At 53.4% G+C, this 27,358-nt stretch overlaps 1 protein-coding gene across 4 annotated transcripts in view; it reads right to left on the bottom strand.

The window, feature by feature from the left end:
• Positions 1–27,358, bottom strand: part of NDRG1 (N-myc downstream regulated 1) — a 53,924-nt gene that overhangs the window by 13,923 nt on the left and 12,643 nt on the right. For all 4 annotated transcript variants that reach the window (XR_014308470.1, XM_082719342.1, XM_082719343.1 and 1 more), the window contains exons 2-10: positions 27,170–27,246; positions 24,371–24,406; positions 13,690–13,795; positions 11,606–11,726; positions 7,865–7,927; positions 7,043–7,103; positions 5,905–5,991; positions 3,472–3,528; positions 1,012–1,115 (exon numbers count right to left, since the gene is read on the bottom strand). Coding sequence is in view for 3 of the 4 variants with exons in the window: in XM_082719342.1 (XP_082575468.1) it covers positions 1,012–1,115; positions 3,472–3,528; positions 5,905–5,991; positions 7,043–7,103; positions 7,865–7,927; positions 11,606–11,726; positions 13,690–13,795; positions 24,371–24,406; positions 27,170–27,232 (698 nt within the window). In the remaining variant the exon portion in view is untranslated. The remainder of the gene's footprint in view (positions 1–1,011; positions 1,116–3,471; positions 3,529–5,904; positions 5,992–7,042; positions 7,104–7,864; positions 7,928–11,605; positions 11,727–13,689; positions 13,796–24,370; positions 24,407–27,169; positions 27,247–27,358) is intronic.

Genomic DNA, 27,358 nt, shown 5'->3' with positions numbered 1-27,358 from the left:
CTCCTGAGGGCTCCTACCAGCAGACACCCTTTTCCAGAGCATGGCCTGGAGCCAGAGAGACTGGATTCAAATCACACCCTTCCATGTACTCGCTGTGTGACTTTGGGCAGAATGCTGAACCTCTCTGTGCATGTGCTTCCTTGGCAGGAAATGGTGATGGTAACAGTGTCCCAGGATTTTTAAGAGGATTTACTTGATTCCTATGGGCACCATGAGGGTAAAGCAGTGTGTGGGACTTGGAGGTTTGTTCTGGTCTCTGCAGGTCTGCTGCTTAGCCAACAGCCTAATTGTTTAGGCTCTCGGGAAGTATTTGCTTAAGCAATGCTCTGCAGGGTCCCACGTCTTCAGTTGCCCACTGGGGCAGGACCTCTCCCTCCTGCACTGAGAGGCGGGATGCTGGGAGGATGGTAGAGGAGATGGACACTGAACTTTGTTAGACACTAGCGCCTTTCATGAAGCAAGCTACTGACTGCAGAGAGATACAGTCCCGAGGCTCCTTCCTGTCCCCCAAATGGGAGAGCAGCAGACGGCGTTCCCTGTTTTCAGAACACCTGGCTGACACCAGTGTCCCTGAGCTGTCCCCTCCCTTAGCTGAGGTCCAGACCAGCCCCTCATTATCATGAAGAGGGCTAACATCTTGCCAAAGGCTGGAGGGATGTGCTCCTCGTCCTTGGCTTGACTCACCTTCCGGCAGCTTCTCTGGACTCCTCCCTCCCACTCGTTCCCGCCCCTCACTCTCTTCACCCTCCTCACACCTGGCCTCTCTGCAGGGTCAACCCCGGTGGTGGGGGGGGTGTGCGCGTGACCGTGTCTCCCTCATGCCTGCGTCCCCCTCGTCTGGAGTGCAGAACTCCGGGAAGCACCTGTCTCCCTCTCCCAGCCATCTCTGTTCAAATTCAGGGGCTGGATCCTCTATTGAGTTCATAAGCCCCCTTTGCCTTATGCCACATTCCAGACCAACAAAAGGAACTCGATTGATGGCCACTCGGTGGTCGAGCCGCGGACTAATACCTGTTGTAGGCGTTGATGAACAGATGCAGGTTGCTGGGGTTCAGGTCGTTCACAATGTGCTGGCGGTAGGTGTGGACCACCTCCACATTGTTCTGCATTTCCTCCTGCATCGAAAGAGGAAGACAGCCTTTGCTGGGACCAGGTCCCCGGGGCCACTCCCGAGTACCTCCATTCTTCGGGTTATGCAGGTACAGAGATAATAAGGCATAATGCATTCAACTCCCAGGGAGCCTGAACAGACTGCAGGAAATGCAGTCTGATTTGCCTATGAGCTGATAACAGGAAGGAATGCAAACCCACAAAGGGAAAAGAACGCTCTTCTGGGGGGCACCTGGGTGGCTCAGTGGGTTAAGCCTCTGCCTTCGGCTCAGGTCATGATCTCAGGGTTCTGGGATCGAGTCCCACATTGGGCTCTCTGCTCAATGGAGAGCCTGCTTCCTCCTCTCACTCTCTCTCTCTGCCTGCCTCTTTGCCTACTTGTGATCTCTCTCTGTCGAATGAATAAATAAAAATCTTTAAACAAACAAACAAACAAAAAAACGCTCTTCTGGGTTCCTTACTTCTTCAGGCCTTTTTAATTTGAGGTCAGTCCTCCCAAACCTGGAGCTTGTCTCTGACACTGTCCTTTTTTGGGGGCAAGTGTTTTAACCTCTTGGAGCCTTAGTCCCTTCAAAAATTAAAGGGGGGATGACTATTCCCTGTATCAGGAGGCTGTGGGATTAAGAGAGATGGTGCACACAAAAGCCCTTTGTAAAGAGTAAAAATTGATGCAACTCTTAGAAGTTAATGTTTTTAAGGGGGAGTTGACAAGTTTTTCATGCTGGAAGCACAAAACCAAAGCATGCAACTCCTGTGAACCTTCTGGAAAGAAGGTCAGCTTCCGGGGGGGGGGGCGAGCCAGAGACCTGCAGAAGCCTTAGCTTTCCCTCTCCCTGGTTTCTTTCTGAATGTGATTTGGGACAAACAAACAAGTTACAAGCTTGCTCTGTTTCTCATTTGTAAGAGAGCGGATGTGACGGCTCCACGAAATGGCCTGATGTGATCAGTGGCCGCCAGGGCAGGACAGGGAGGGAGCAAAAGGGGCCTCGTGTCCAGCCCGAGCTATTGTCTGACAGTCCATGATCAATCAGTGAAGCAACAAAGAAGCCAACATGCCGTTAGAAACGTAATCAAGAAAAAAACCATCATATATTGTGCTGCGGGTTCAGACAAAAAACAAAAACAAAAACAAAAAAACAAAACAAAACAAAAAAACAAAAGAACAACAACAACAAAACAACAAACTATAGCAACCTGGGGGTTCCTCAAGAAATGTGGGGCAGAAGCAGGTCAGACTCTCACCCTACACTTGACACCCCCTCCTGCAAGGAAATACAGAAACTGACTTTAATTTCTCCCATGGTCCCCTCAGGCTCAGATGACACACACTCGGGTGGAAGAGATGTAGCGCAAACTGAAGGGAGCACAAAGGGGAAGACAGCTACCGTGGGCCGCAGGCTAGCCCCAGAGGCAACGTCCATGTCAAACCCCTGGGCACCGTGACCGCTAACTTATCTGAAAAGAAGTCTTTGTAGATACCATTGAGAAGGATCCTGATATGAGATCATTCGAGATCATCCCAGTAGGTCCTAAATCTAACGACAAGTGTCCTTATAAGAGAAAGGCAGAGGGAGGTTTTGTTGTTGTTGTTGTTGTTGTTTTTAAGATTTTATTTATTTATTTGAGACAGAGGGAGAGAGCGTGAGTCGGTGGGAGGAGTCAGCACGGGGCGGGCAGACTCCATGCTGAGCGCGGAGCCTGATGGCGGGTTTGATCTCACAACCCCGAGATCATGCCCGGAGTGAAATCGAAGAGTCGGGCGCTCCACTGAGGCGCCCCCAGTGGGACATCTGAAACAGACGCGGAGAGGCCCCCAGAGACAGAGACAGAGCCTGGAGGGCTGAGCCACAAGCCAGAGAATTCTGAAGCTACCGGAAGCGGGAAAAGCAAGGGAGCAGCTGCAGAGACGGTTCTCAAAGCAACTGCGCCCAGCGCACGAGGATACATACTATGTGGTGCCTTTTATGTAAAACTGTAGGAAATACGACCTCATCTCCAGCGATGGTCAGCAGATCAGAAGCTGTCCAAGGGGCAGGGAGGGAAGGCTTAGCAAGGGGCATGGGGGGCTTTCAGGGGTGATGGATATGGTCATCATCTCAATCAGTGTGGCTTTATGGGGAATGTGTGTATGTGTCAGCATTGGTGAAATTTCATACTTCTAATACCAAAGCACCTTTAAAAAGCCTCATGTTAGAAAGAGAGCAAGCGGGACCTCATTGGAAAGCAGTCACGGGCGCTGTGGGCGAGGCGGACGTCAGCAGCGGTCTCAGGGGTTTGTGTCTGGCTGGTCTCTGCGCCCAAGGCCCAAGCAGCACGCGGTCGCATGGCATGAAGGACAGGATGTGAGGCCACACCACTCACCTTCCCAAAGAGGTGGGACACCACCATGTCTGGAAGGGCTTGGGTCCATCCGGAGATCTGGGCAGGGCAAGAACAGGTGTGGTGAGAACAGGTGTTTGCGGTGGTGGGTCAGCAAAGCCTTCAGTGCTGCGCCCCCCACACTTTTAGGTCTGAAGACAGCCCCCTCATGGGCACTTGGTTACCTGTTCCAGTTGCCTGAAAGACCTGGGCCCTCCCTGAAGGCAGCACCTGAGTCTCCACCAATCACTTGTTCCCAGGGCCCCACGCACAGTGCAAAGATGCACAGAAAACAGGAGCTGAACAGAGACCCAGCCTGCTCCTGGCCTTCCCTGTGCTGTAGCACACTGGGTTCTCCCAAGGAGGGCCCCCTCCCTTTCTTCTATACACACACCAAGCTCTTCTAGTCTCTACCCCAGGACCTGCTTACCTTGAACTAGCCTTCCTATATCATCCTCTAGATTACCCCCGTCGAGCCAGTATCATCTCTTGGAATATATGGAGGTCACTAAAGACATGGCCAACTTTCTCCCCTCTCTCTCTCCCCAACACAATGCCAGGTATACAGCAGGAGCTCCATAAATGCTAGGTATACAGCAGGAGCTCCATGAACACTAGGTACGTAAGAGGAGCTCCATAAATGCTCAGGATACAGCAGGAGCTCCATAAATGCATGCTGACCAATTTCAGTGTCAGGCAAGGATGGGCAGGATAGAGAAGCTCCAGACCAGGGGACTCTTCAGACTGGGGGTCCTGCCCTACACGTGCTGTGTGGGTCTGGGTGGGTTGCAGAGTCTCTGAAGCTCGAGCCTCTTATCTATTAAGCAGCCGTGCCGGGAGCTTCAAAGATGCAAGGTCAAGGTGAGGATAACATGAAGCGACCACACGTGTCATAGGATCTGACATCAGTGCCTGACACATCATAGACGACTCCCGATATAGGGCTTTTTCCTCTTGGGGTTGGAAAGGAAGGATATGGTGCAGATACTAAAGCCACACAGACATTCCTCAGGCCCTACTCTGGCCAATGGTCAGCGTCCCCAGCCCTCCACGTCTGGCTCCAAACAGTTACCCAGAAGCCAAACTGGCTGACGGTAATATCACTTCCTTTCCTGGAAAATAGAATAAAAAACAGGGAGTGTGCTCCGCTTCTGAATATCACGCAGATCAGAGGGATGGGCTCCTGCATTTTGGCAGAAGGTTCCAGAAAAAAATGCAGTATCAGAGTGGCCAAGACGTGTGGGAGGTAGCAGGGAGGGGCGCAACCCCTTCAAACGTTGGTCTGCGACAGCCACCCAACACTTGGCAAAAAAATACTTTCAAAATGAAGGGCCAGGATCACCCCAGCTTGAAAGGTTCTGTCCTGTTTCAATTGGAACGGCTAACCTCTTCCCTTGGCAAATACTGGTGCCTTTATGAAAAAACACAATAATCATTTTTAAAAGATAAACAAGGCACGCTAGGACACCAGCCAGAGCTGAGCCTCCCAAGACAGCATGCGTCCCTCCCCTGCAGGCAGGCATGGGCCCTGCCCCCTCTGTATTCCCAGACCTGCAGTGCTTGGGTCAAGGGGCCGTTCCACACCTGCTGGATGAGGCGGGGGAAGGAGGCAGGAGGTGAGGCCCAAGGACTACGGAGTCCATGGGATCTGGATTCAGCCCTACTTCTCCCACTGTCTAGCTTTGTGGGATCTTGGACAGCTTCCTTCACTTCTGAGCCTCACTTTCCTCCTCCAGAACCTGGTTTTAACAAGTCCACCGCCCGGAGTCACTGGGAGGATTCAATGTGGTCAGACAGTGCGAACAGTGCCTGGGAAATACTCAGGACACACTAGCTAATTATTGTCGTCATCAAATGATAGCGGCGCTGGTCCTAAACACACCCTCCTTTTTCATCAATGATATGTGGGTTCCTGACATCAGAGGCCTTTGTCTTGTTCCTCTTTTGATTTCCAGTGTCTTGACCGAAGCCCAGTACATGTTAGGTCCTCAGGAAACACTTCTTAACCCAAGCTATGCTTATCCGAGCTGGCTCGAGGACTCACCTCCCCATGGGATGTCTAGTTTAGATCACAGTGTCCTACTGGAATCTTCTGAATGGCAAATGGCTGAGGTCATGTTTACTACCCCAAACAAAGCAAAGCAAACTGTTTTCTTTAAAGGGGTGGGGAGTAGGAGGCTGTAAGGGGTTTGGGTGGGCACAACTATTCCACTTGCTTGACCCTGACCCTAGACCTTACCCTGACCCTATCCCAGACCCTGACGCTACCCCACACCCTCACCCTGGCCCTGACCCGGCCCTGCCCCTGGCCCAGACCCTGACCCTAGCCCTGACCCTAACCCTGGCCCTGACCATAGCCCTGGCCCTAACCCTGGCCGTGACTGGAGCCCTGACCCTGATAGTGACCTTGGTCTTGGCCCTGACCCCCAGCCTCACCTTGGATGCAGCCCAATCCATCCAGCCTTCTGCACAAGGGTTCACGTTGATAAGGACGAGTCCCTCCACCATCTCGGGGTTGTTCAGCTGCAATTCAAGACACAAGGTGAGTGGCAACGCCGTGATCTCAGATACCATGCACTTCCAAGGTGAAGCAGAAAATGGAGAAAGTACCAGAAAAGGGCCCATGTGCATCCCCAGAGCAGTCTGCTGCCCTCAAGACCCTTCAGCCCCACCTCCCATGCCAAACGGAGGCTCCAGTTCAACAGATGCAGGACTGAGCCCGAGACAGTGGGGCGGGGAAGCAGGGGAAGGAGACGTGTGTGTGCTTGGCACACCTGCCTTGGGCAAATCACTTCCCCTTCCTGCACCCACCCCCCCACCCCACCCCCCATTGCCAGATGGGTCTACCAGAGCACCAGTTTCAAGGTCAGGAAGGGCATGTCATGGCTCCTTAGCAACCACTCCTGGAAGACACATCTGTGTCCATCTCATATCGAACACGGATCTTCCTTTATCAGCCCAGAGCTTCGTCCGTCAGGGTTCTGGGTTTTTCTGGTTTTTTTTTTTTTTTTTTTTTTTTTTTTTATTCATACCAGCATTTCTGAGTTCTGACAACGTCCAGCAAATGACATGCAGTCGGAATACCTTCAAGTCTATTCATCAAACGAGCACTGCTGCATTTTTAAGCAGCTGCTCGGTAAGGACGCAAGGGCTCCAGGAACACCTGGCTTGGACCCACAGTCATGTGAACCTATGTGTCTCTGATTCTAGTGGAGAATCAGTCAGAATCCGGAAGCTGTGGGGTTTTCATGAAGCAGCAGAAGATATGGTGACATGAGGACCTGCCCACAACCAACCAAGAAGTGAGCAAAACCAGTGATCAAAGAGTCAGTCTGTCTGCCGTAGGAAAGGCAAGGTTGTCAGCATGTATATGAGTACACTCGCACGCGTGTGCGCACACACGACTCTGGACCACACACCACCATGTGAACTGCGGTTCTTCCTTCAGACTTAAATTATGGGTCATTTCTCTCTTCATTCTGGGATTTTTGATGCTTTTCCAGTTATTTTCCTTAATCCTGACTCAGTTGCATTTAACACATTTTTTTAAAAAAAAAAATGCCCACGAACTCACAGCAAAGCGAGTGAGGATGTAAGCACCTGCTCCCGTTCCCATGCCAATAATGCTTTTCAGCCTGCAAGCAGAAATAAAAAGGCATGTCACACAGGATGAGCAATGGAAGCCCTAATGACCCTCTTAAAACCTCCCCCACTCCTGGCCCCTAAGGAACACCACCGCCCCCAGCGTCTGTCCCGCTCATGGCGGAGTGTGGCTGGCAAGCCAGAACACGCTGCCTCAAGGACCCGACATGCATCATGCTTTACGGCTTGACAGAACACCGTGACCTTGGGAGAGACTCATCCCTTTTCTCAGGCAGGCTCTGAGAGACTGCCTGACATTTATGGGAAGGCCCATTACGGCACCACTTCTTCCCCTCTTAAGCTTTATTTTAGACTCTGAAACTAGGAAGGAAAACAAATTGGCCGAGAACTCTGAGGTATGATCCTCACACAAAAGGCTCAAGTAAAAGGCAAATGAGCACTTCAGAAATAGGGCATGGAGGGAGAAATGGAAGGCAGGCCACCCTCTTCCAGAACATTCCATCAATAAGGAAGAGCAATGAAAGAAGAGGGGGCAGGGAAAGGATGGGGGGGAGGCGGGCTTTAGGTGATGGATTTGCTCATGGAGAAAAGCCCAGCGGGAGAGAGGCAGACCATGGAGTAGAGACGGTGTGACAGCTCCTTTCTTTCCTGACCATTCACCCTACATTTCCTTCTTTCCTGACCATTCACCCTACATTTCCGTGGCCAGGCCAGATCAAAGCCAAAGGAGGGGCAGAGGCTAGAAGCCACCTTTCTCTGCAGGCTGCTGGGGCCATAGATCCCTCACTCTTACCCAAACTGGTGGAGCACTCCAGGAAGCATTTCGGCCAGCTGGTCCATGGAGGGATACATGTACCTTGGGAGAAGCCATGCAGAGGCCATTAGTGGGGGCCTGGACCCCGGCGGAAATGAACCATTCAAGCAGGAACAGGACGGAAGGGCAGGACTCCTGCACAACCTGACCCATGTGCCCGAGCCCCCGCTCAGCCCCCTGCTCAGTCCCCTGCGCCCTCCGTCCCGGCATTGAGCCACACGCACCAGCCTCAGCCCCTGCTCGAGGCCGCGCCCCACCCCAATCCTCCCCGTTTGTAAACTGACCCTTGAACGATTGCTTCCTAGGCTCCAGGTCCCACAGCAAGCATCAGAGGAGGCTTAGCAGCTCATCGAATACTCACGGCAACCCTGTGAGGTTCCCGTGATTTCCCCCGGTATACAGATTATAAATAGCAGTGAAGCTAGAAAAGCCACTCGGCTTCACAGCAAGGCCGGCCTTTGGAATGGCATCTCCGTGGGCTCTGGGATTTCTCACCTCCTAGAAGGCAGCCTGCGAGCAGCTCTCCCTAGAACATTCCTGGCCACGGGGAAGTTCCTCCCTTCTCCCCCCTGACCCCGAGAGATGATCTGGAAGTCGGAGAGAGCACAGAGAAGCAGGCCATGTGGATGAGCTAGACACAGTGGGCTTTGAGAGACGGAACACCCAGCAGGATCTGAAAGCGCTGGGATGCCTCGATTCACCCATTTTCTGGAACCATGGTTCCTGCCTGAGTGTGGAGTCTGCAGGCTGTCCTAAGCCTATGTATTACGGCGGATGCTTCCCCTTCCCAGAGTGCAGGGAACCACCATTGCCTGTCACCAAGTCCTTAGGCCAGGCCCATACGGCTTCTTGTTCCCTCTGTGCCCCCCTTTCCCATGGGCATACCCAAGCCAACCCCCTGCACAGTGAGGAGCCACTTCCCACCAGCGCTGCCCCCAGTGGCTCGTGGAGCATTTCCACGCCTACTCTCTTCCTGGCCTTCACATAAGCTGTTCCCTCTGCCTGCTCACACCGTGTGTGCTCACCTCCCTGGATCTCCAGAAAAACTAAAGCTCTGCCCCTGCAGGAGCCAACAACCCTAGCCAGAATTCCTGCATGTTTTCTTTCCCGACTTGCCTGGAAGAACTCCAAGAATCATCCCTTTTCCCAAGGCCTTGGATGCCATGAGCAAGCCGGGCCCTTTTTATCAGAAGATGCACACGGCTCGCTGTCAGGACCAGCTCCTCGGACATCCCATGAGTCTCTGGACGGGTCCCTGGAGGAGCCCGAAAAACTCCGCCCGAGACCAGAGGATAGGCCACAGTATTGGGGAGGCACAGGAGCATCCTGGACTAGGAGGCATCCCACAGGGCTGGTCTCCGGGAGGAAGACTCCGGGAGGAGGCCCTTCCACAAAGGAATTACAGGTGCTCACTCTTCCCCAGGGAGACCACATGAGCACAAAACCCCAGTCCCACACAGGGGCCAGGCGAAACAAGGGAGTGTAATGACAAAGGATGTAACAGTGAGGGAGGTGGGGGTGTTCAGAAGGGAAACTGAGACAGGGATCCCTGTTCTTTTGGATCAGGTGGTTAGGGAGGGCTTCTTGGAAGAAGTGACACTGAAGGAGGTATGGGGGTTTGAGGAGTGTAGAGTAGAGGAAACATATTCCAGGAGGGAAACCCAGCAGGTGTAAAAGCTCTGGAAAGAGCCAGAAAGAGCCTGGCAGGTTTGTCTACACATAAATGGGGCCAGTTTCCTTCTGAAATGGCCATGGCTCAGTTTACAGCCAGCAGTCCCTAAAAGGGGATTCTGGGGAAGCCACTTACCCATCGGCTTCTTTCCTTGCTGTTCCTGAGGTTGGATGCAGAGTCAGGAGGCAAAGGGATTCTACACAAGCCCCCCCCATATGTAGGAAGCTGACTCCACATCTGGGGTCCCCAACCCTGCTTTGCTGCCTCTGCCTCGGGACACAGGGAACATACCCCAGAGGGTACAGGAGACCCCCAACTACAGAAGGCAGAAACACGGCAGGGCCTGGTCAGGCCGTGGCTGCCACCAGCCACACACTAAGATCACCTGTTGACCCAGGGGATGGGGGGCAAAGACCTTGAACCTTGGCCTCCAGGTCAACTTAATAAAAACTCCCCAGGGTGGGGCTCAATGCTCAGGACTTTTTTTTTTTAAATCCTCCTATGGGGAGCTAAGAGCCACTGCGTTACCGCAAGTCTTTCAAACACTGGCTCCCAACAAGGATGGATTTGCTGACAGACCTATGGCTTCATCTGCTAGTGAAGAGATAACAGGGTCCCAGGGTATTAGGAAGCTTTTCATTTTTGGTCATGGCCCCATGTGCCGGTGTCCTTCCCGGTCTCTGATAAAGGTTCATTACTAAGGATAATTCTGAACACCAATTAGAAAAGAGAAGAGCGGAGAGGAAGCTACCTGTGAATGTCAAGAGGCCCCTTCTGGGAGACTTGAAACCCCTGAGCCTGCTGCACCCCGGTTTAATGACAGCCTCCAAGAGATCTGCCTCCCTCCAGGGGACACTGATGGTCCCGGGCACTCAGGAAGCCTCAGCCTCGCAGCAGAAACCAGAAGCCCATGCTGGCTGCACACTGGGGAGAAGCAGGCAGCTAAATCCCTGGGACAAGAGACCCTGAAGTTCTAAAAAGAACATGATCCTTCAAGTCAGCAGAGTCTCCGATTCCCCCAGTTAAATGAGCTGCAGGACTCTGAGCAAGGTACTTAGCCTTTTCACTCCTTAGTTTCTTCATCCAGGAAATGGAACTGTAACACCAGGCACATATATCCTAGCCACAGGACTAAGTGCAAGTGACCCGTATGAATAAAAACCAACCTGGGGGGTGGGGGCACCAGGGTGGCTCAGTAGGTTAATTTAAGCATCTGACTCTTGATCTCAGCTCAGTTCATGATCTCAGATCATGGGCCTGAGCCCGTATTGGGCTCCCTGCTAGCTGGGGGTCTGCTTGGGATTGTCTCTCCCTCTCCCTCTGCCCCTTCCCCTGCCCTTGGGCACTCTTTTTCTCTCTCTCAAATAAATCTTTAAAAAGAAAAAAGAGGGCACCTGAGTGGCTCAGTGGGTTAAGCCGCTGCCTTTGGCTCAGGTCATGATCTCAGGGTCCTGGGATCGAGTCCTGCATCGGGCTCTCTGCTCAGCAGGGAGACAGCTTCCCTCCCCCTCTCTCTCTGCCTGCCTCTCTGCCTACTTGTGATCTCTCTCTGTCAAATAAATTAAAAAAATCTTCAAAAAAGAAAAAAAAAACCTAAGCCTGGACCACAGGAAGTACTTCATCAAGATTATTTCCTATTGTTCCCTCTCTTTTTCTTCCCCCCTTTCTAGAACTTTCCATACTGTTTTTCTTGTAAAAGTCTTCTCCACTCGATCGTGTGCCTGTCATGCGCACCTATTAAAAAGCTAGCTCCCTGGGTGGGTGAGAGTGGGGGTCGGGGCAGTTGGGGGCAAGGAGTTAGTGCTTAGCAGGGACAGCGTTTCAGTTTAGGAGGCTGAAAAAGTCCTGGCGACAGGCAGTGGGGACGGCTGCACTACAGTGTGAACGCACGTGACACTACTGAACTCCAGGCTCGAGAATGGTTCCAAGCGTGCATCTGGGGTTATATATACCTTACCGCCATAAAACAGAGACCCAGTGTGACGCCTCCCCCACCCTCTGCTCAGCTTTTCTGTGCCCCTTTGGGGGCACGGGGTTCTAGGTCTTACCCCACAGGGAAAGAGGCAGCGCCGTCCTGCTGGCCAGGGGCATCCACGTGGCAGACGGCAAAGTGCTGCGTGATCTCCTGCATGTCCTCAGAGTTGAACAGGGGGTTGTAGCAGGTTTTGTCTGGAGAACAGGCAGGGGCGAGAGACGAGGAAGGAGTAAGGGCAGAATACATCTGGGTGCTTGGTGGCATGTAATGGCCTTTTGCTGCTCTCACTCCCATGCAGGGAGGAATGAATGCAGAAGCAAGAATGCCGACCTTCCTGTCCCCTCACTTGCCTCTGGTCCCGAAAGGCAAGCAAGCGGGCCTGGTGGTGCCACGGGCAGGTGAGCTCCACTGCATACGGCAGCGGCGGGAGCCCAAACACGGATGGAGCTGGTGCTGTGAGGAGGCTCCCGTCCTGGCTCCAGCATCACCCCCCATCAGCTGGGCTGCGACGGACCTTGCTGCACTCATGTCCTCTTTCTGTCTGTGTTCCTGGAACCCCCACATTGGAAGTAATGGCCAGGGCACATGACTCTCAACCAAGGAGGGCACAGGAGATAAAGCATGGACGCTCTCACTTCTTATGTGGCCTTGGAGGAGTCTCCCAACTGCTGAGTGCTTGAGGCAAAGAGGGCCAGCTGTTCACCCATCCATCCCCCTTTTCTTCCTGGGCACACAGCGGGACTACATTTCCCAGACTCCTTTGCAATGAGAGGCAGCCATGTGACCGGGTTCTAGCCAGTAACTCGTGAAGCTCACAGTTTCTTGTTAATACCTGCCACCCATTCTTCTAGGTTTCTCTCCCTGCTGCCACCTGCCAAATGCAGAAGGCTCTGAGGCCCCAGGGGATGGAGGAGCCACAGCTGGCAGGAACCTACGTTCTGGAATCACCAAGCCAAAGGTGTCCCACAGAATGCCCAGAGGCATTACAGGAGGGAGAGACAGATGTGTATTGTGTACAGCCACAGAGATCTTGGGGGCTTCTGTTTCTGCAGTTGGCTTACTGAAACAGTGAGCCTCCACCACAGGGTAACAGCCACAGGCAATTCCATCCCTTAGCAGGGCTTGGAAAAATAAGATGACAGATATCCAAGGACCTAGCACGGGAGCTGGTGGCTAATGGATCCAAGGGCGGGCACAGAGAGGAAGAGGGATATAGGAGAAGGGATGATGAAGGAAAATGGTTTTCCGTGACTGACATCACTACCTCAAGGTACTAAGAAGCTGGAGGAAAAACACGCAAGCCAGGCAGGCTGTCAGTCACCGATCGCACCATCACCCAGCTTGCGATACTCAGGATCAGAGGGGCCTGGACGTGCAAGCCGTCAGTGCCTTCTCGATCTCCATGGAAAGATTCGCTTCTATCCTGCGCGATTTTAACATTCGGCAGACCTTACGCCTTTACCGTCTGTGAAACATGGGGAACCCACATATGGTAACACTTCCTGGGAATCTCAGAAATACAACGTAAACATTCACGGCAGCCTCATTTGGAATAGCCAAAAAGCAAAACCATCCAAGTGTTCATCGACGGAAGGACAGAAATATGAACTGTGGTCTATGCCCACAATGGAGTATCCTTCGGGAACAAGGACGGACGGATGTAACACAGAGGACGATGTGGATGGACGGAAACCATTAGGAAAGCAGCCAGCCGCAGAAGACCCCGTGTGGTAGGATTCCGTTTATAACAAATGTCCCGGATACACACGTCCTTAGAGATAGAAAGTAGACCAGAGGTGGCCGGGGGCTGGGGGGTTCGGGAGATTGAGAGAACAAAGTTTTCAGAGTGATAAAAAAATGTTCTTAAATGGCCTGTGCTGATGGTTGTACAACTCGGTGAAAAATCATAAAAACAACTGTACACACTGATCAAAAGAAGTCACTGTCACCCACAGACGTGGAGGGCCCCGAGTTCCCAGCACACCCAGGCACAAAGACAACGTTGTGCCCTGTGTCGTGCATTCCAGCCTCTTCTAGACTCTCACAACCGCCCCAGGAAGTGTCAGCAGAAGAGGAACAGCCGGCCCTCCCACCACCGGCCCTTCCGAGCGGTCCTCCTCCCCACCCCAGCGGGAACCGAGGCTCCCGGGAACTTACGGTTCATGCCAATGTCATGGTACGTGAGGATGACGGGCCGGTTTCCCTTGGGGGTCCCGCACAGCGTGACGTGAATGGAGCCATGCACCGTCTCTATGTCCTGCTCCTGAGGAAAGACAGAGACAGAGGGCTCTGTGATGTGGGCTTCTCAGCGTTGCTGAGGCTGCAACCGCTGACTGCGTGCGTCCAGTTTCCAACTGTGTTTTGAGGAAGCTCCACGTATGTTTCTCATTTGGTCAGCAGAGCTCTGGCCTTTGGGGAGATCTCTCCGGCCAGAGAAACTGCTCTAAGAGCCAGAGAGCAAAGGGGAACTAAGCTAGGAGGCAGAGGAAAGAAAGAGTCCTGGCTCGGATGCGGACCTTAACCGCCCAAAATGTTGGAAAGGCACCAGCCCCAGCCCCTCTCTGCACAGGATCTGGTTTTCTCCACCTGGGAAACGGGGGTCATCAAAGCCCGAGCTTCCTCGACTGTCTGCTCCCACGGTGGATGGTGACAGCCTGGATCAGAGAAACCAAGGCAGCTGCCCAGAATCACACTCAGGACCCACCACAGGGTCGCACTCAATATTCTCCACAGGCTTCTTACGCCCTCACACTCTGAGAAGCCTGAAGAGTCAAACCGCATCCGTGCCTCAGAAAGCCACCTTAGGTCAGCCCTTGATATTTATTCACCGAGGAGAGAACATTCTAGATGCCATCTAACCTGCTCCCAAAACCAACCTAAACGTGAACCATCTCAACTGCTGATGAATGGCGGGAAAGAGCAGGTCAGGGTCCACCCTACGTGGACAAGAAGAAGAAACGGGCCAGATGCCCCAATTAGGAGCCTCGTGGAGCTGGGCAAGCTGCCCTTCCCCCAGGCTGTACCCTGCGAGCAGACCTAGGACCTGGCAGCTCCGGGGATGCCAGGAGGCCCACGGGACAGGACACAGCAGGAGGGACGGTGCCCACAGCCCCTCCATCCCGGACCTGTGAGAAACTGGCTCACAAATCAAGAAATACACCCCAATTCTCAGGCTCTCCCTCCAGAACAGGGCAGCGCGCTCTCCACGCATGTAGCAAGAAGCCGCTCCCTCCCCATCCCAAGCAAGCAGTGCTGGCGCTTCCAGCCCTCGCTCGCTCGAGGACCCCTAAAGCAAGCTGGGGGATTCTGGGTCCTGGAGGGGGCCTTCCCCGGCTGCCCTCACACCTGTGACATAGGGAGAATGCTAGAACCTCACCGAGTATGAGCGCTCACCAGGTGACGCTGATGGGCCCACACAGACCACAGCACGGAGGGGACGCCTGCTCCCTGTCGGTCCCAGACCCATCCCCATCACAAGGGTCCTTCTGAGCCGCCTCCCTCATCACCCCAACAATGGCAGTCAGTCCCCCGAACACAGAGTCCACGGTCTCTCTTCCCATTGGTGCCCAGCACTCCGATCTTGCCTCTACAAGCACTGGAAAAATCCACAGACGAGGGAGCAACAGCCCGGCCCCAGTGGGGGCCACGGTCATCTGCTGGGCCTGTCCCTGGCCCTGAAGCCAATCGGGGACAATGGTTCATTGAGAGGGTCACATTCTCCATTGTCTCCTCAGCGGACCCACACGGCGCCCTCTAAAAATAGGCCAGGCTAAGCAGCATCCCTGCCAGTCTGAGGTCATCAGGGTTCAAATCTGAGTCCTACCCTTCCCCGATGCTTCTGAGCCCTGGGTCCCTAGCTGAAGGACAGGAGCGAACCACCTCACCCTGGGATCCTCAAGGGAGGAGGTCACCTTGGGGTCTGAAACAGTGCCAGGAGGAAAGGGGGTCTTTGGGACATGGCAACAAGGTGTTGAATGCAGTGCCTGGGTACTACTTAGTGGCAGATACAGGATGCCCAGCCCTGGAAGGCACCAAGGATGTCCCTGACAGCCCACTGGGGTGGGGATGTGTAGCTGATGTTGACTCAGCTCTGTGGAGGCCTTAAAATTATACCTCCCTGTAACCAGAACTAAAGGTGTCCAAGAAGCGAGGGGCAGCCCTGCCTGGCTTACTGTTCTGTCCCCAGGCCAGGCACCCAGTCCACGCCCCCAGCAGACAGTCAGGAACTGTTGCATTAAGACCTGAGAATAAATTATCTTTCTCCAGAAAGTCCACTGACTACTCTAGGTTCAGGCTCCCCTCTGCCTCTTAATTGGCTCTAGGCTTCTTGGAGAGCTCCTGCTCCCGCTTGCAAACTCCAGGATTGGCACGAAATTTCCCAGGACAAGTGCAGAACCTCCCAGGACTGCATGAGCCCCATGGAGCATTAAGGTTTCATCCTCGGGAGGAACCACCCAAGGGTGGTGGCCGGTGGTGGCCGTGGCCCGCGCCGTCTCACCGCTAGCCTGGACCTCTGTGCAGCCAAAAGCATTCGCTGCGGCTCGCCTCGTCTGAAGGATAAGGCAGCCAGTCTCAGAAAGCGGAAGCAATACAGCAAGGGCACTTGGGCAGCAGGAGGAAAAAAGACCGATGTGATCTTTCTTGTGCGAGTCCCATTCCTTAAGTAACAGAAGCACGCACACGCACACACTCACACACACACGTGCACACGCACGCACAGGATGCTAAGCCAGCCCTGGTGCTCTCTCTGCACTGGCCAAAACCAAGACTGCACCTGAGATGGATGGAGGAATTAAAACACAAACACATGCTTTGTCCTCTTTAGACCCAAAGAACATTCTGTCCTTCTGTCTCCAGGGGGATGAATCACTACGCCGTATCCTGTAGGAAGGGGCCTACCTCTCACCCCCACATTCTCCCACAGAGAGGGCACCAAGAAACGCAGTGGCCCGTGCACTTCTTGTCCCCTTGCCTGAGCGAGGACGTCCCCTGTTCTGGGACTTGCCAAGGCTCCTCTCTCTGGCTACGACGTTGGCTGGATTTCCTCCACCAGCCAGATCTCCAACCTCCGCCCTTCTCTGGTTCAGAGCCAGATCTTCGAAATGCCTTTGCATAGGGGTCTGATCCAGCCAAAAGCAAGCAACAGAGAGAAACCCAAGCTGTACAGTTTTCCTCTCTCACCTCCTCTGTTAAAGCCTAGAAAGCCACTCTCTCAAGATACAGAGGAGGTGGCAATATGGCAGAAATACTCAATCAGGCCTCCTACTCGACTCCAGCCCCGCCCCGAGCATTCGTTTCAAGTCTTCTCCCCGAATGCACGCAGCCCCACCAGGTAACAGCTGTCCTCTTTACAGAAGAGAAGACAGGCCAAAAGAGGGCAAGTGATCTACCCGAGGTCACACAGCTGCAACGGAATCTGAGGCTGTTCCAAGTCCAAAACCCTGGACTCTGTGTGCTCTCTGACACCTGTTTGCTCTCGGTGCCAGATGGTACACGAAGAACAGAAACCTTTAAGACAGAATGTGCACTGGGACTCTAAGTCAGACCCCTCCCATGTGACTGTGGACGGCCTTCTACGGCCCCAGCATCTCCAGGGACGTGCCATCCACAGACAAGGTGCTAGGGGTACACTGGGCACGTGGAACAGAGGCATGACACTGGCTCCGCCCATCCTTCCCAGGATGTGCACCTGCCTCCACACTGTCGTAGGCCGGCAGGTGTCCCACTCGGAAGAGCCTCAGCACAAACATCACTGCACTGGGCTGACCCCTTCACCGTGTACTGGTACTCTTATCTGCAGTGCCCACTATGGGGCAAGTATCTGTTTGATCACACCTCCCACCTGACAGCCAAATCCCAGAGAGAGAGGCCAGCTCTGGCCCCCAAAGGGCACCAAGATTCACAGAGTCCATACCACCTATAAGCTGGTAAGTGGCGAAAGGGCACCTATCCTATTCCTACTGTCTACATGGCTTACAAGACGGCAGGTGGTGGAAACAGCACTTACCACTAAGTATTCCTTCAAGATTTCATTTCAGCTGCCAATCCTGGCTTCGGAGCTTTATTAACTATGGCTGACTATGTGGGCTGGCCTCTCCCACATCTGTTATTCCCCCTTTAGGACAGAATTCCCAACAATGTGCCTGATAAAATTTTCCCTTCTCCCATCTGCCTTGTAGCCGGTTGGGCGGGGGGTGGGGGGGTGGTCCAGAGACTCGTTTCTGCCTCATGAGATGTCAGCAGAGTTTTGAGAAGAGTATTTTTTTTAAAAAAAGGTCATACTTGGCCTTTTGATTTTTTTTTTCCCTTTCACCCCTCTGCCTGCTTCCTTCCTGGAATGTGAATGAGATAGTTGGAGGTTCGGCAGCCATCTTATGAGCATGAGGACATAAACTGTATGTTAGAGAAGACAGAGCAGGAAGCTGGAAGGAGTCGGGGACTGGGTGACTTCACAGGTCTTCCAACTCAGCAGAATAGCAAACATTTCCTTGTTGAGAGCAGTGTGTGTTGAGGAATACTAATCTTAAAGATACATTCCCCATGTGCCCTTGGGCAAATTACCAGACTAGTGTGGGAATTCCTCAGCTGTCAGCTGAGGGCAGTAAGGAGTCCACCTGCTCTTGGGGCTGCTCCCCATGGGATGCGCTGCAAAGTGTTCTAGAAAAGGCAGTCTTTGGCTCCATGCTGGCTGTCACAGATGCTTGTCCCAGAGATAATCAGTGTGAAGCCACAAGGGGGTCCCAATGGCTTAAGTCAACTGGTTGAGTGATCTAGGGACGCTCTGAGACCAGCTGCCACCACCTCCCTCCCTAATCCCCTCCTTCCCAGCTGGCCCCGGGGAGACACAGAATCATCTAGACTCTAAGGGATGACACACTTAGCCAGACGCTAAGTCAGCTGGCGCACTGGGCTGCCCCTCCCCGAAGTCTAGCAATCCTTGGTCAAGGCACAGCCAAGGGTGGAGGGCACTCTCTGGAACAACAAATAGGCAAAGAAAACCGATTTGGGCTAGTCAGACATAGCATGAAGTCAAGCTTTGTTGAGGCAAGAAAAGGCAAATCATGACCACAGAAGCTCAAGAGGAAATGGCAGGGGACTGCCCTCCCCCCATCCTCCTGGTTCATCTCCAGTGCCCACAGCGGGGGAGGGGCGCCGCTGGCTAGGCCACTGACCACCTTTCCATTAAGAAGCAGGTGAAGAGTGGAAGATGCTGGGGAGGGGCGCGTGTGTGCAAGAAACATAGATGATCTGCCTGTAAGGACAGTCATCTGTTTACTGAGCAAACACAGTAACAGCCATTTCACAGACGGAAAAAGCCAGCATCTGTGCACCTCAGTACACGCACCTGCAGGTAGCAGAGGCAAGGTTCAGGACAGGCCCCTGGGCCCCCCACGTCCAGATTGCCAGCCAAGCCCCAGGCTGTAGGAGGCACACTGGGCCCCCTCGGAAGACACGACCTCAAGGAGGCCCAGCAGAATGCTGTCATCACATCAGGGAAAAGAAAAGCTACAGAGTCAGGAAACCAGCTGTTGCGGGCAGACGGTGTCAGCCTGGGAATACAGAGTGAAGCTGGAGCCCACACCAAAGACCGCAATTCTCCAGGGAAGAGAGAGTTAGGAGGGAAGTCTTGTCGGATCAGAGAAAAGAGAAGGAGGAGCACCGGCCAGCCACCCACCCACGGAGCAGAGGAGGGAGGCTTGTGTGCTGCATCCCACGCTGTGTTTATCATGTTCACGACACCCCTGGGAGTAGTGATCCTCCCCCAGATTACAGATCAGAAGACTAAGCCCCTGGGAGGTCAAGCCACCGGCCAAGGACACACAGCCGGCAAAGACAACCGGCTTCTGTCCACTGGACCTGCCCTGTGACTCCAGGACATGGATGTCTATACTGTGAGCCTAGACCTAGGGAGAGCTGAGCCCCACCACGGGGGCGCTTGGCGGGTGAGGCACCCCTCTGCTGGCCCACCGCCCCCCTCCCCACAAAGGGCACTCCCAGGAAACCCCCAGAGGAGAGAAGCAGCAAGTCATCTCTGTGACCCAGAGGAGCACTTCTGCCATCTGTCACTCTGGCTTGGCTCTAAGCCCCAGTGGCTGGGCTGGGAGGTGGGGCTGGGGAAGGCAGGGATGGGAAATGGTGGGTTGAAGATTTCCAAGCCTCTGAGTTCTGCCCACCTTCAGTCAGGGAGCATGAACACAAGAAGCAACTGTGTGCAAAGAAAGAAAATTAGTAAAAGGTCACTGTTTCCATTTTCCCTAGAAGCTGATCTGCTTCCAAAAAATGGGGGGAAAATCACCTCTCCCAGCACCGTCACCCTCTGCCAGGCTCAGAACAGAGCTAAGAAGTGGGAGCCAGACCCCAGGGGACGCTGCTCACTGCCTCCTGTGCCATGGCCCCTGCTGCTCCACACGCAGAGGCCCAGCGGGGGACGTCAGCTCCCTGCCCAGGGAGCCCGGAGGAGCGCACAGACGCAGATTCCCTCGGACACCAAATCAGATCAAACCACCTGAATAACTGAAGATCCAGGTGGAAGCAATGAGAAACAGCAAATCTCACAGGGAGGCCATTTGGGGCCAGAGCAAGTGTCCCACCTCTGGAGTGTTGGAGTGAGGGGCAGTGGTTGTAACCCTGCCACCCTCTCCCCGCAACTGGTTATAGGGACTTTGACTTTGGCTCCAGACATGGGCACTGGGTCAGGCTTGGTCATCTATTTCATCACGGGGCAACACGGGGCAAATCCCTTCAACCTTCTCTGGGCCTTGTCCACTATAAAACACGGGTGCACTAAGCCGTCACCTGAAGGCCTGGTGTGAGGGTTAAGGACACCACAGAGAGAGGCCAGAACTATTTCCGGGGTACGGTTGGTGCTCAGGACATCAGTTATCAGGACTCCCGTGATTATCTCCTATCTCAGAGTCCCGTGGGTCCCTGAGGGTTATCTTGACAGCACCCTTTGGTGCATTTCTTTACATCTCCAGACTGATTTCTCATCTGCGAAAGAGGGTAACATTCCCACCTGGCACGGACGGCCTCCGACAGTAAGCAGGAATTCAAATAATGCATTCGCTCCCTTCGCCCCTCTCCCCCCTCCCGTTAGTGGCCTTCCAGGAAGCCTCCCCACCTGGAGCGGAGAGGGAAGGGCCAGCTCATAAAGCATCTGCCAGGTCTGATATTCTTGGATTCTGTGAGTCTAGCCAAAGAAAGCAAGCTGGAACCCAAAATATGTCCACCTACCCTACTCATCCAATTTGCAAACACAACAGCCTAGTTCCTGATGCCAAAACCTTCTCTGCAAAATCAGATCGAACTGCACCCATGCTACAGCCAAGGCACCTCAGCCCAGTAGCCCACCCAGCCCTGTACTCTGAGGACCCCAGAGGGTCGCCAGGAAAGGCAGGCAAAGAAAGGTCCCGAGAGCACGTCACAACGTTCCAAGGCTGGGAACCAATCAATTTGCCCCAAAACATCAGCCAGGCCCCAAACTAAGTGCCCAGCCTAAGGTGATGTCAGCCGGGAAGAGGCGAGGCCACAAAGCCTGTGTCCAGGCAACGAGCTCGCCCCCAAGGAGCTCTCTCCTAGGGCAGGCAGCCCCGAGGCTCATGCCGCAGACCCTCCAGCAGCTTCTGACTGCTGAGATCTGGGCTACGGTGTGTTTTGATTCAGGGGGAAAAGAAATCTTGACTACTCTGGGAAAAGAACAAAGAGTCTGCCTAAGTTAGTCAAAATGCTGAAGCACCAAATTTTTTCCAAGAAATACCATGGGCTGCCGTGGGATCCATGCAGGGAGGCTGCTCAGACTCCTTAAACTTGGCCCTCAAGGAACCGCCCAGCCAGGGCCCCCATTTTCATGAGCATCAAGGAACCAACTAAATGAACAGATGAAAGCAGTTCGCCACGAGGGCACACCCGCTGTGAGTCCTGCATCGGCTCCCCCTCGGGGGTTAAACATTCACCCCCTCCAAAGTACTGTCCAGAGTATTTGCCCAGCCAGGTTGGTTTACAACTGGAGCTGCCAAGATATGCTGGCTTTTAGCCCCCACCGGCCCTCCCAGGCCCATCACCACTGTAAGGCATCACAGCAGAGAGAAAGGGTCAGGGTCAGACTGGGTTCAGTGGGGCCCCTTCACACCTGCTGGAAAGCCTCAGTTTCCCGATCTGCCAAGGAGGGATGATAGGACAAGTCCCAGAAGAGTCAGCAAGAGTGCCTGGGAAGCCCTGGGCACTAGCCTGGCTCATCTGAGGCCAATGAAATCTGCAGCAGGCAGGAGACCCTTTGCCAGAGCCCCGTGTGAAGTCTGAGGTCAGGGTCGGCTGGTGAGTCCCTCCCTGGGGCACAGAAGCACGGCTCTGTCCTTCTCCACCTCTGGCCTGTGGTCGGTAACTCTTTAGGATACGGAGAGCCTCACAGGGCCGTGTAGCTTCAGAGGGAATGCCCCACAGCAACCCACACCCACGATTTCGGAGACTGCTGGAAATCTGACGGAAACTTTCATAAACACCATGAGTCAACCAGGTCTAGGAGCCAAATCTGTATTAGTATAGTTTTATACAAAGAGATACTTTTGCAAACAACCTTGACAGAGTATTACTCTGCACCCAGATTCAGCCCCGATACCGATTCACAGGAAAGATCACACCTATTCGCTTAGAGAAGATGTTAGGGAACCCTCAGAAGGCTCGGGAACCAAGCCAGAGGGGCCTCTGTGTGGGATGATGCGTCCCTAAGCTTCTGCTCATCACATGACTGGCTCCATCTATCATACCTGTCTCAGCTCAATGTCACCGCCTCCAACAGCCTTCCCGGACAGCACCCCACCGTGGGAGGGGGAGCTGATGTCCTCAAAGCCCTTCCAGGAGCTGGCGCTGGCGTGTTTGACTGGTTCCCCCGACTCAGAGCAAACTCAGAAGAAATGGTTTCCAACAGGCGCTCTGGAAACACACCAGCTGAGTTCAGACCCTTTTCCACCCCTGAGGCTCCAGGCAAGCTACTCAACCTCTCTGTGCTTTGGGCTCTCCCTCCGCACCCCGGTGAGAGGGACCATTGTGAGCTCGCCCCTCTGTGCTCAGAGCCATGCCTGGCATGTGTTCAGGGCTCGGCAGTGCTGAGCTAGGAGTTCGGAATTTAAGTTCCTGAAAACAAGGATCACCGCCTGTCACACCCCCCACTGTGTCCCCAGCACCTAAGACAATGCCAGGCACAAAGTAGGCATTTGTGAAAGGAACAAAGGGAAGCACATCAGAAAAATGCTCCCACCTCACAGGACAGCTCTGGGATTAACTGCGAGGGCCCAACCCAGCCTGGTGCATGATGGGTTGGGGGGGAATCTCACCCTTTCTCTCCCAGCCCCCGGCCAGGACTTCCCTTTGCTGATGTCCTGAAGGTACAGCATCCCACCCACCCCAGCCTGGGTGGCCTTAAAGTCAGGTGGTAACCTGGGCTGGCAGGTGGGGCCGGAGGTGCTGTTCTCTGTTCTACTGGCTATCAGTGTCTGGAAATTACAGCATCAAACAGTGGTTTGCACACTACCAAAAAAGACACAAACACGAGGAATTATCTTCCTGGGAAACAAATAAACGATGCTTTCAAGGTTTCTCCAAATCCAGAACCAAACTTTTAAAAATCTATGATAACCACATGATCCAACCATTCTCCGTCTGGGGGTGCACCCCAAAGAAATGAAAGCAGGGTTCCCGAACAGACATTTGCACGCCCATGCTCCCAACAGCATTCCACACAATTGCCAAAACGTGGAAGGAGCTCAAGTCGCCACTGACCGATGAGCGAATAAACCAAACATGGTCCATAACACCTACAACCGACAGTATTCAGCCTCAGAAGAGAAGGGAATCCTGCCTGACACCTGCCGCAGCACAGACACACCCCGAGGATGTGGCGTGAAGCAGAAGAAGCTAATGACAAGACAACAAAACTCAGCAGGATACCCCTTACATGAGCCATACAGAGCAGCCAGATGCAGAGACAGAAGCAGAACGGCGGTGACCAGGGACTGCAGGGAGGAGACAGTGGGGAATCTGTGCCTACTGGGGTTCGAGTTTAAGTTTTGCAAGATGAAGAGTTCTGGAGCTGGACAGCTGTGATGGTTGCACAACACCAGAAATGTTGTTAGTGCCCCTGGAGCTTACATTTAAAAATGGTTAGGGCAGTAAATTTCATGTGTATTTCACCACAAGGATGGGGGGGGGACACAACACAACAACTCGCAGAAGAGTTAGTAGACAGGGTGTGCTACTGACCCAGCACTGCCCAGGACACCTCCCATCAGGGTTCCCCCACCCCCACGTGAGGCCCATGCCAGCTTTGAGATAATGAGTCCAGGGCTTCCAGTTCCTGAGGTTCTGACCCTTCCCTCTGCCAAGACCAGCCAGCCTGCTCTCCTGAAAACTTGTTCTTGGAAAAAGCTCCAGACACACCCCCCTCGCCCGCGCCAACCCTGAGCAGGGATGGAGCCAGGAGACCACAGAGAAGGGCTCACTTTCCCAAGCAGAGCCAAGAACATCAAGCCTTGCTCGGCTTCCTCCCATCACCGGGTCCCAAGCCCACCCAACTTCTCCCCCATGTCCCTCCCGCATATGCCCCACAGCCCAACAACCCCCTCCTGCCTTCCTAGGGAGAGACGGGCTCTTGCTTCTTCGACCAGCGATCAAACCAGTTTCTCTCCGGGGAGAAGGAGCAGAGTGTGGAGAACCCGGTGACGCAACTTCCTTCCCTCCCCTTGCCCCTAGTGTCCGAACAAAGATCTTCAACCAACAGAAAGAAGAAGGAAAGAGAGAAAACAGAACAGGGGAGGGGGAACGGCGGCCACACCCTCTCACTTGCCTGAACATCAAACTCTTGCAGGAGGCCGGTGATGGTCTGTGGAGAGAAACAGAGATGAGATAAGTCAGTTCTGTCAGTTTCCTGGGGAAAAAAAAATAATGTTGGAACACCCAGGTCTCTCCAAGCCCTGAGTCTATCCTGACCATCCCTCCTCCGTGGGACCTCTCCAATTTCTCACAAAGAGAGACTTTCCTTTTCATCTCAAGGAAGAGCAGTCCAGCAAAAAAAGTAGACACATTAGCCAGATCCTTTTTGACAATACACTTGATCAAAAAAGATCTGAAGGTCTAAGCTGGCCACAAGCTTGAGAGATACAGGAATGTAACAGGCTATTAAGTAGTTTCCCTGCCTCTACCCACAAGTTACACTTTTAAACTCAAACCTGACCATGTCACTGTCCCTCAGTATCTTCCATGGTGACCCCCATCATCAGGGGTCCCAGTCCCCTGGGGAGCAGGGAGAACGTGGCTCTGAGAAGGGACTGCAACTTTCCCAGGAGATGTTGCTGGCATGTTTTTTTTCTGGCCTAGAGATGGGAGTCCAAAACACTCTGAAAATGAAACCCCTTCTAGACCCTACAGTTAAACACTAGGGAGGAAGACAGCTCAGCTGAGCAAAATGCAAACGAGGGGAAGGAAATAGAGAGGGAAACCCGTTGGGAGAGCCAGAGCTGGAAGACCCGATTGTAACAGGTGTCCCGCTGCTGGAGACTAACGGGGCTTCACACACCCTGGGCGGGGTTAAGGTACAAGCAGATGTGGCCAACGCCCACTCTGTGAGCGTGTGTGTCGGTGGGAGGGGGCTGGAAAAGCCATTCTGTACGACCCTGCGAAGTGTCAACAAGAGCGCCATGGCCATCCAGATTGAGAAGAGGCATCAGAAAGAGCTTCCCCAAGCAAGTCTGATTAAAAACACTCTGCTGAGTCAATCAAAAGAACTAGAAGGTTTCCTTCCATCAAAACCTTGGAAGAAAAGGCAAATATTCACTTTGAGATAGACGTGCCACCTGCAAGTGATAACCTCCTAGATGTTGGTTTCGAAAATAAAATTTTCCCAAGATACCAGTAGGCTGCCTGGAAAGTATAATGACCGTGTGTAGAAATGCAGTTAGACCTGGACCCAGAGATGCCACCCCTGAGAATTTATCCCAGCGTTGCACCTGCACGTATACAGATGACGCAGGTCCAAGGTCCAAATGATGCAAGTACCCCGCAGCGTTGCTGGGAATGGCAAAAGGTTGGGAAGACCCACATATCCACAGACAAGGCATTGGTCCAACCAACTCTGGGGGACGCTGGGAAACTGGAAGGGAAATATGTCCTGTGGACCCTTGCTGGAAAGGTCTCCAAGAGAGTTCATTACATGAGTAAAGGCAAGGTGTGCTCTATATTTCATATGGCTTTTTTTTTTAAAGATTTTATTTATTTATTTGACAGAGAGAGATCACAAGTAGGCAGAGAGGCAGGCAGAGAGAGAGGAAGGGAAGCGGGCTCCCTGCTGAGCAGAGAACCCAATGCGGGACTCGATCCCAGGACCCTGAGATCATGACCTGAGCCGAAGGCAGCGGCTTAACCCACTGAGCCACCCAGGCGCCCCATATGGCTTTTTAAAAGGGAAAAATTAGACCATGTTGCTATGTCTCTGTATGACCAAGGGTGGGTTGGTTGGTTTGCTTCCTTTTAAAGCCTCTGTCACCGACCCCAGATGGAAGAGGAAATGGATTTGGAGCACGTGTAGAGACGGCAGGGACCAGCAAATGACAGTCCTCCTCTATTTTTGTCAATAAAAGTTTTACTGGAACAAACAAGTCCATTTGCTCACAAACTGTCTATGGCTGCTTTCATGCTGTTAATGGCAGAGCTCAGTTGTTTTGAAAGACGGACCGGCGTGCAAAGCCTGAGGTATTCACTGTTGGGCTCTTTACAGAAAATATCTGCAGACCCCCAGGGCAGAATGGTAACAAGGAGTCTGCAGCTTTCCCTGGGCCTGGCTTCTCCTCCTCCTCCTGGATGATCGTGGGGGATTCCCTTCCCAATACAGACCAGTGTCTGTCTCTGCAAAATGGGGAGAGACACGATGGCCTCACACATTCCTAACAAAAAAATCTACGAAATAATGGACCTAAGACACAGCAGCCACATGCAAAGTCATGAAAATACCAAAGGAACAGGCCATTCACCCAAAGCAACTGGCCTGGGTTTGGCTCCATGCCCCACGCTCTGTAATTATGTGACGGAGGACACATGAACTTTCCAAGACTCCCCTTTCCCTTCTGTTAAGATGGGAACGATCATAGAACCTAGCATCAACTCATCCTAGTCTATCCTGTCGGTCAGCCCAAGATAACCATGAAATACAGCCCAGGAACTGGCATGCAAGACATGGCTGGTGAGTGTTAATTATTATTTTTGAAAGCCTTTACTTGGCCTTAGCATAACTTCATTTTGAGCCTGAGCCTTGTATCCTTAAAAAGATGTATCATCACAGGCAGTTACAGAGCTTGGGAGGACAGGGAGGCGAACACCGCGTCAACTGTGCAAACGGAACGGCTTTTCCGGCCCAGGATGAACCGTGCCAGCCCAAGCTGGAGGACATGGGCTTCTGTTTCCAACAGGGAGGCCTCCTTGATGTGAAACATCAAGGTACCTCTTGTCCTTCTGCAGTCTTGGACACTAGGAAGCAGGGGACAGATGCAAGTGTGTATCCACGCAGGCACACACGTGTCTGTGCTGTACGCCCACCGATGTCCACGTACGAGCGTGCACGGGAGCGGATGTAGCCAGGAGCGTCTCCACTCACCTCCCCTTTCTCCACCAAAGGCTTCACCTCAGCGAGGTCCACGTCCTGCATCTCCCGAGACATGTCCCTGCTGTCACCTGGCAAAGAAACGAAGGCCATGGGTCAGCCCTTCCTGCTCACAGACGTTGCCCAAAGGAAGCAAATCTGAGGCCACGGAATGAGCCCCCCTCTGCCCAGTGGCTCGCACCA

This window comes from Mustela nivalis (assembly GCF_964662115.1).
Source record: "Mustela nivalis genome assembly, chromosome: 2".
NCBI lineage: Eukaryota > Metazoa > Chordata > Mammalia > Carnivora > Mustelidae > Mustela > Mustela nivalis.
Note: the sequence above shows the minus strand (reverse complement) of the source record. Positions and strands in the feature narration are given on the sequence as shown.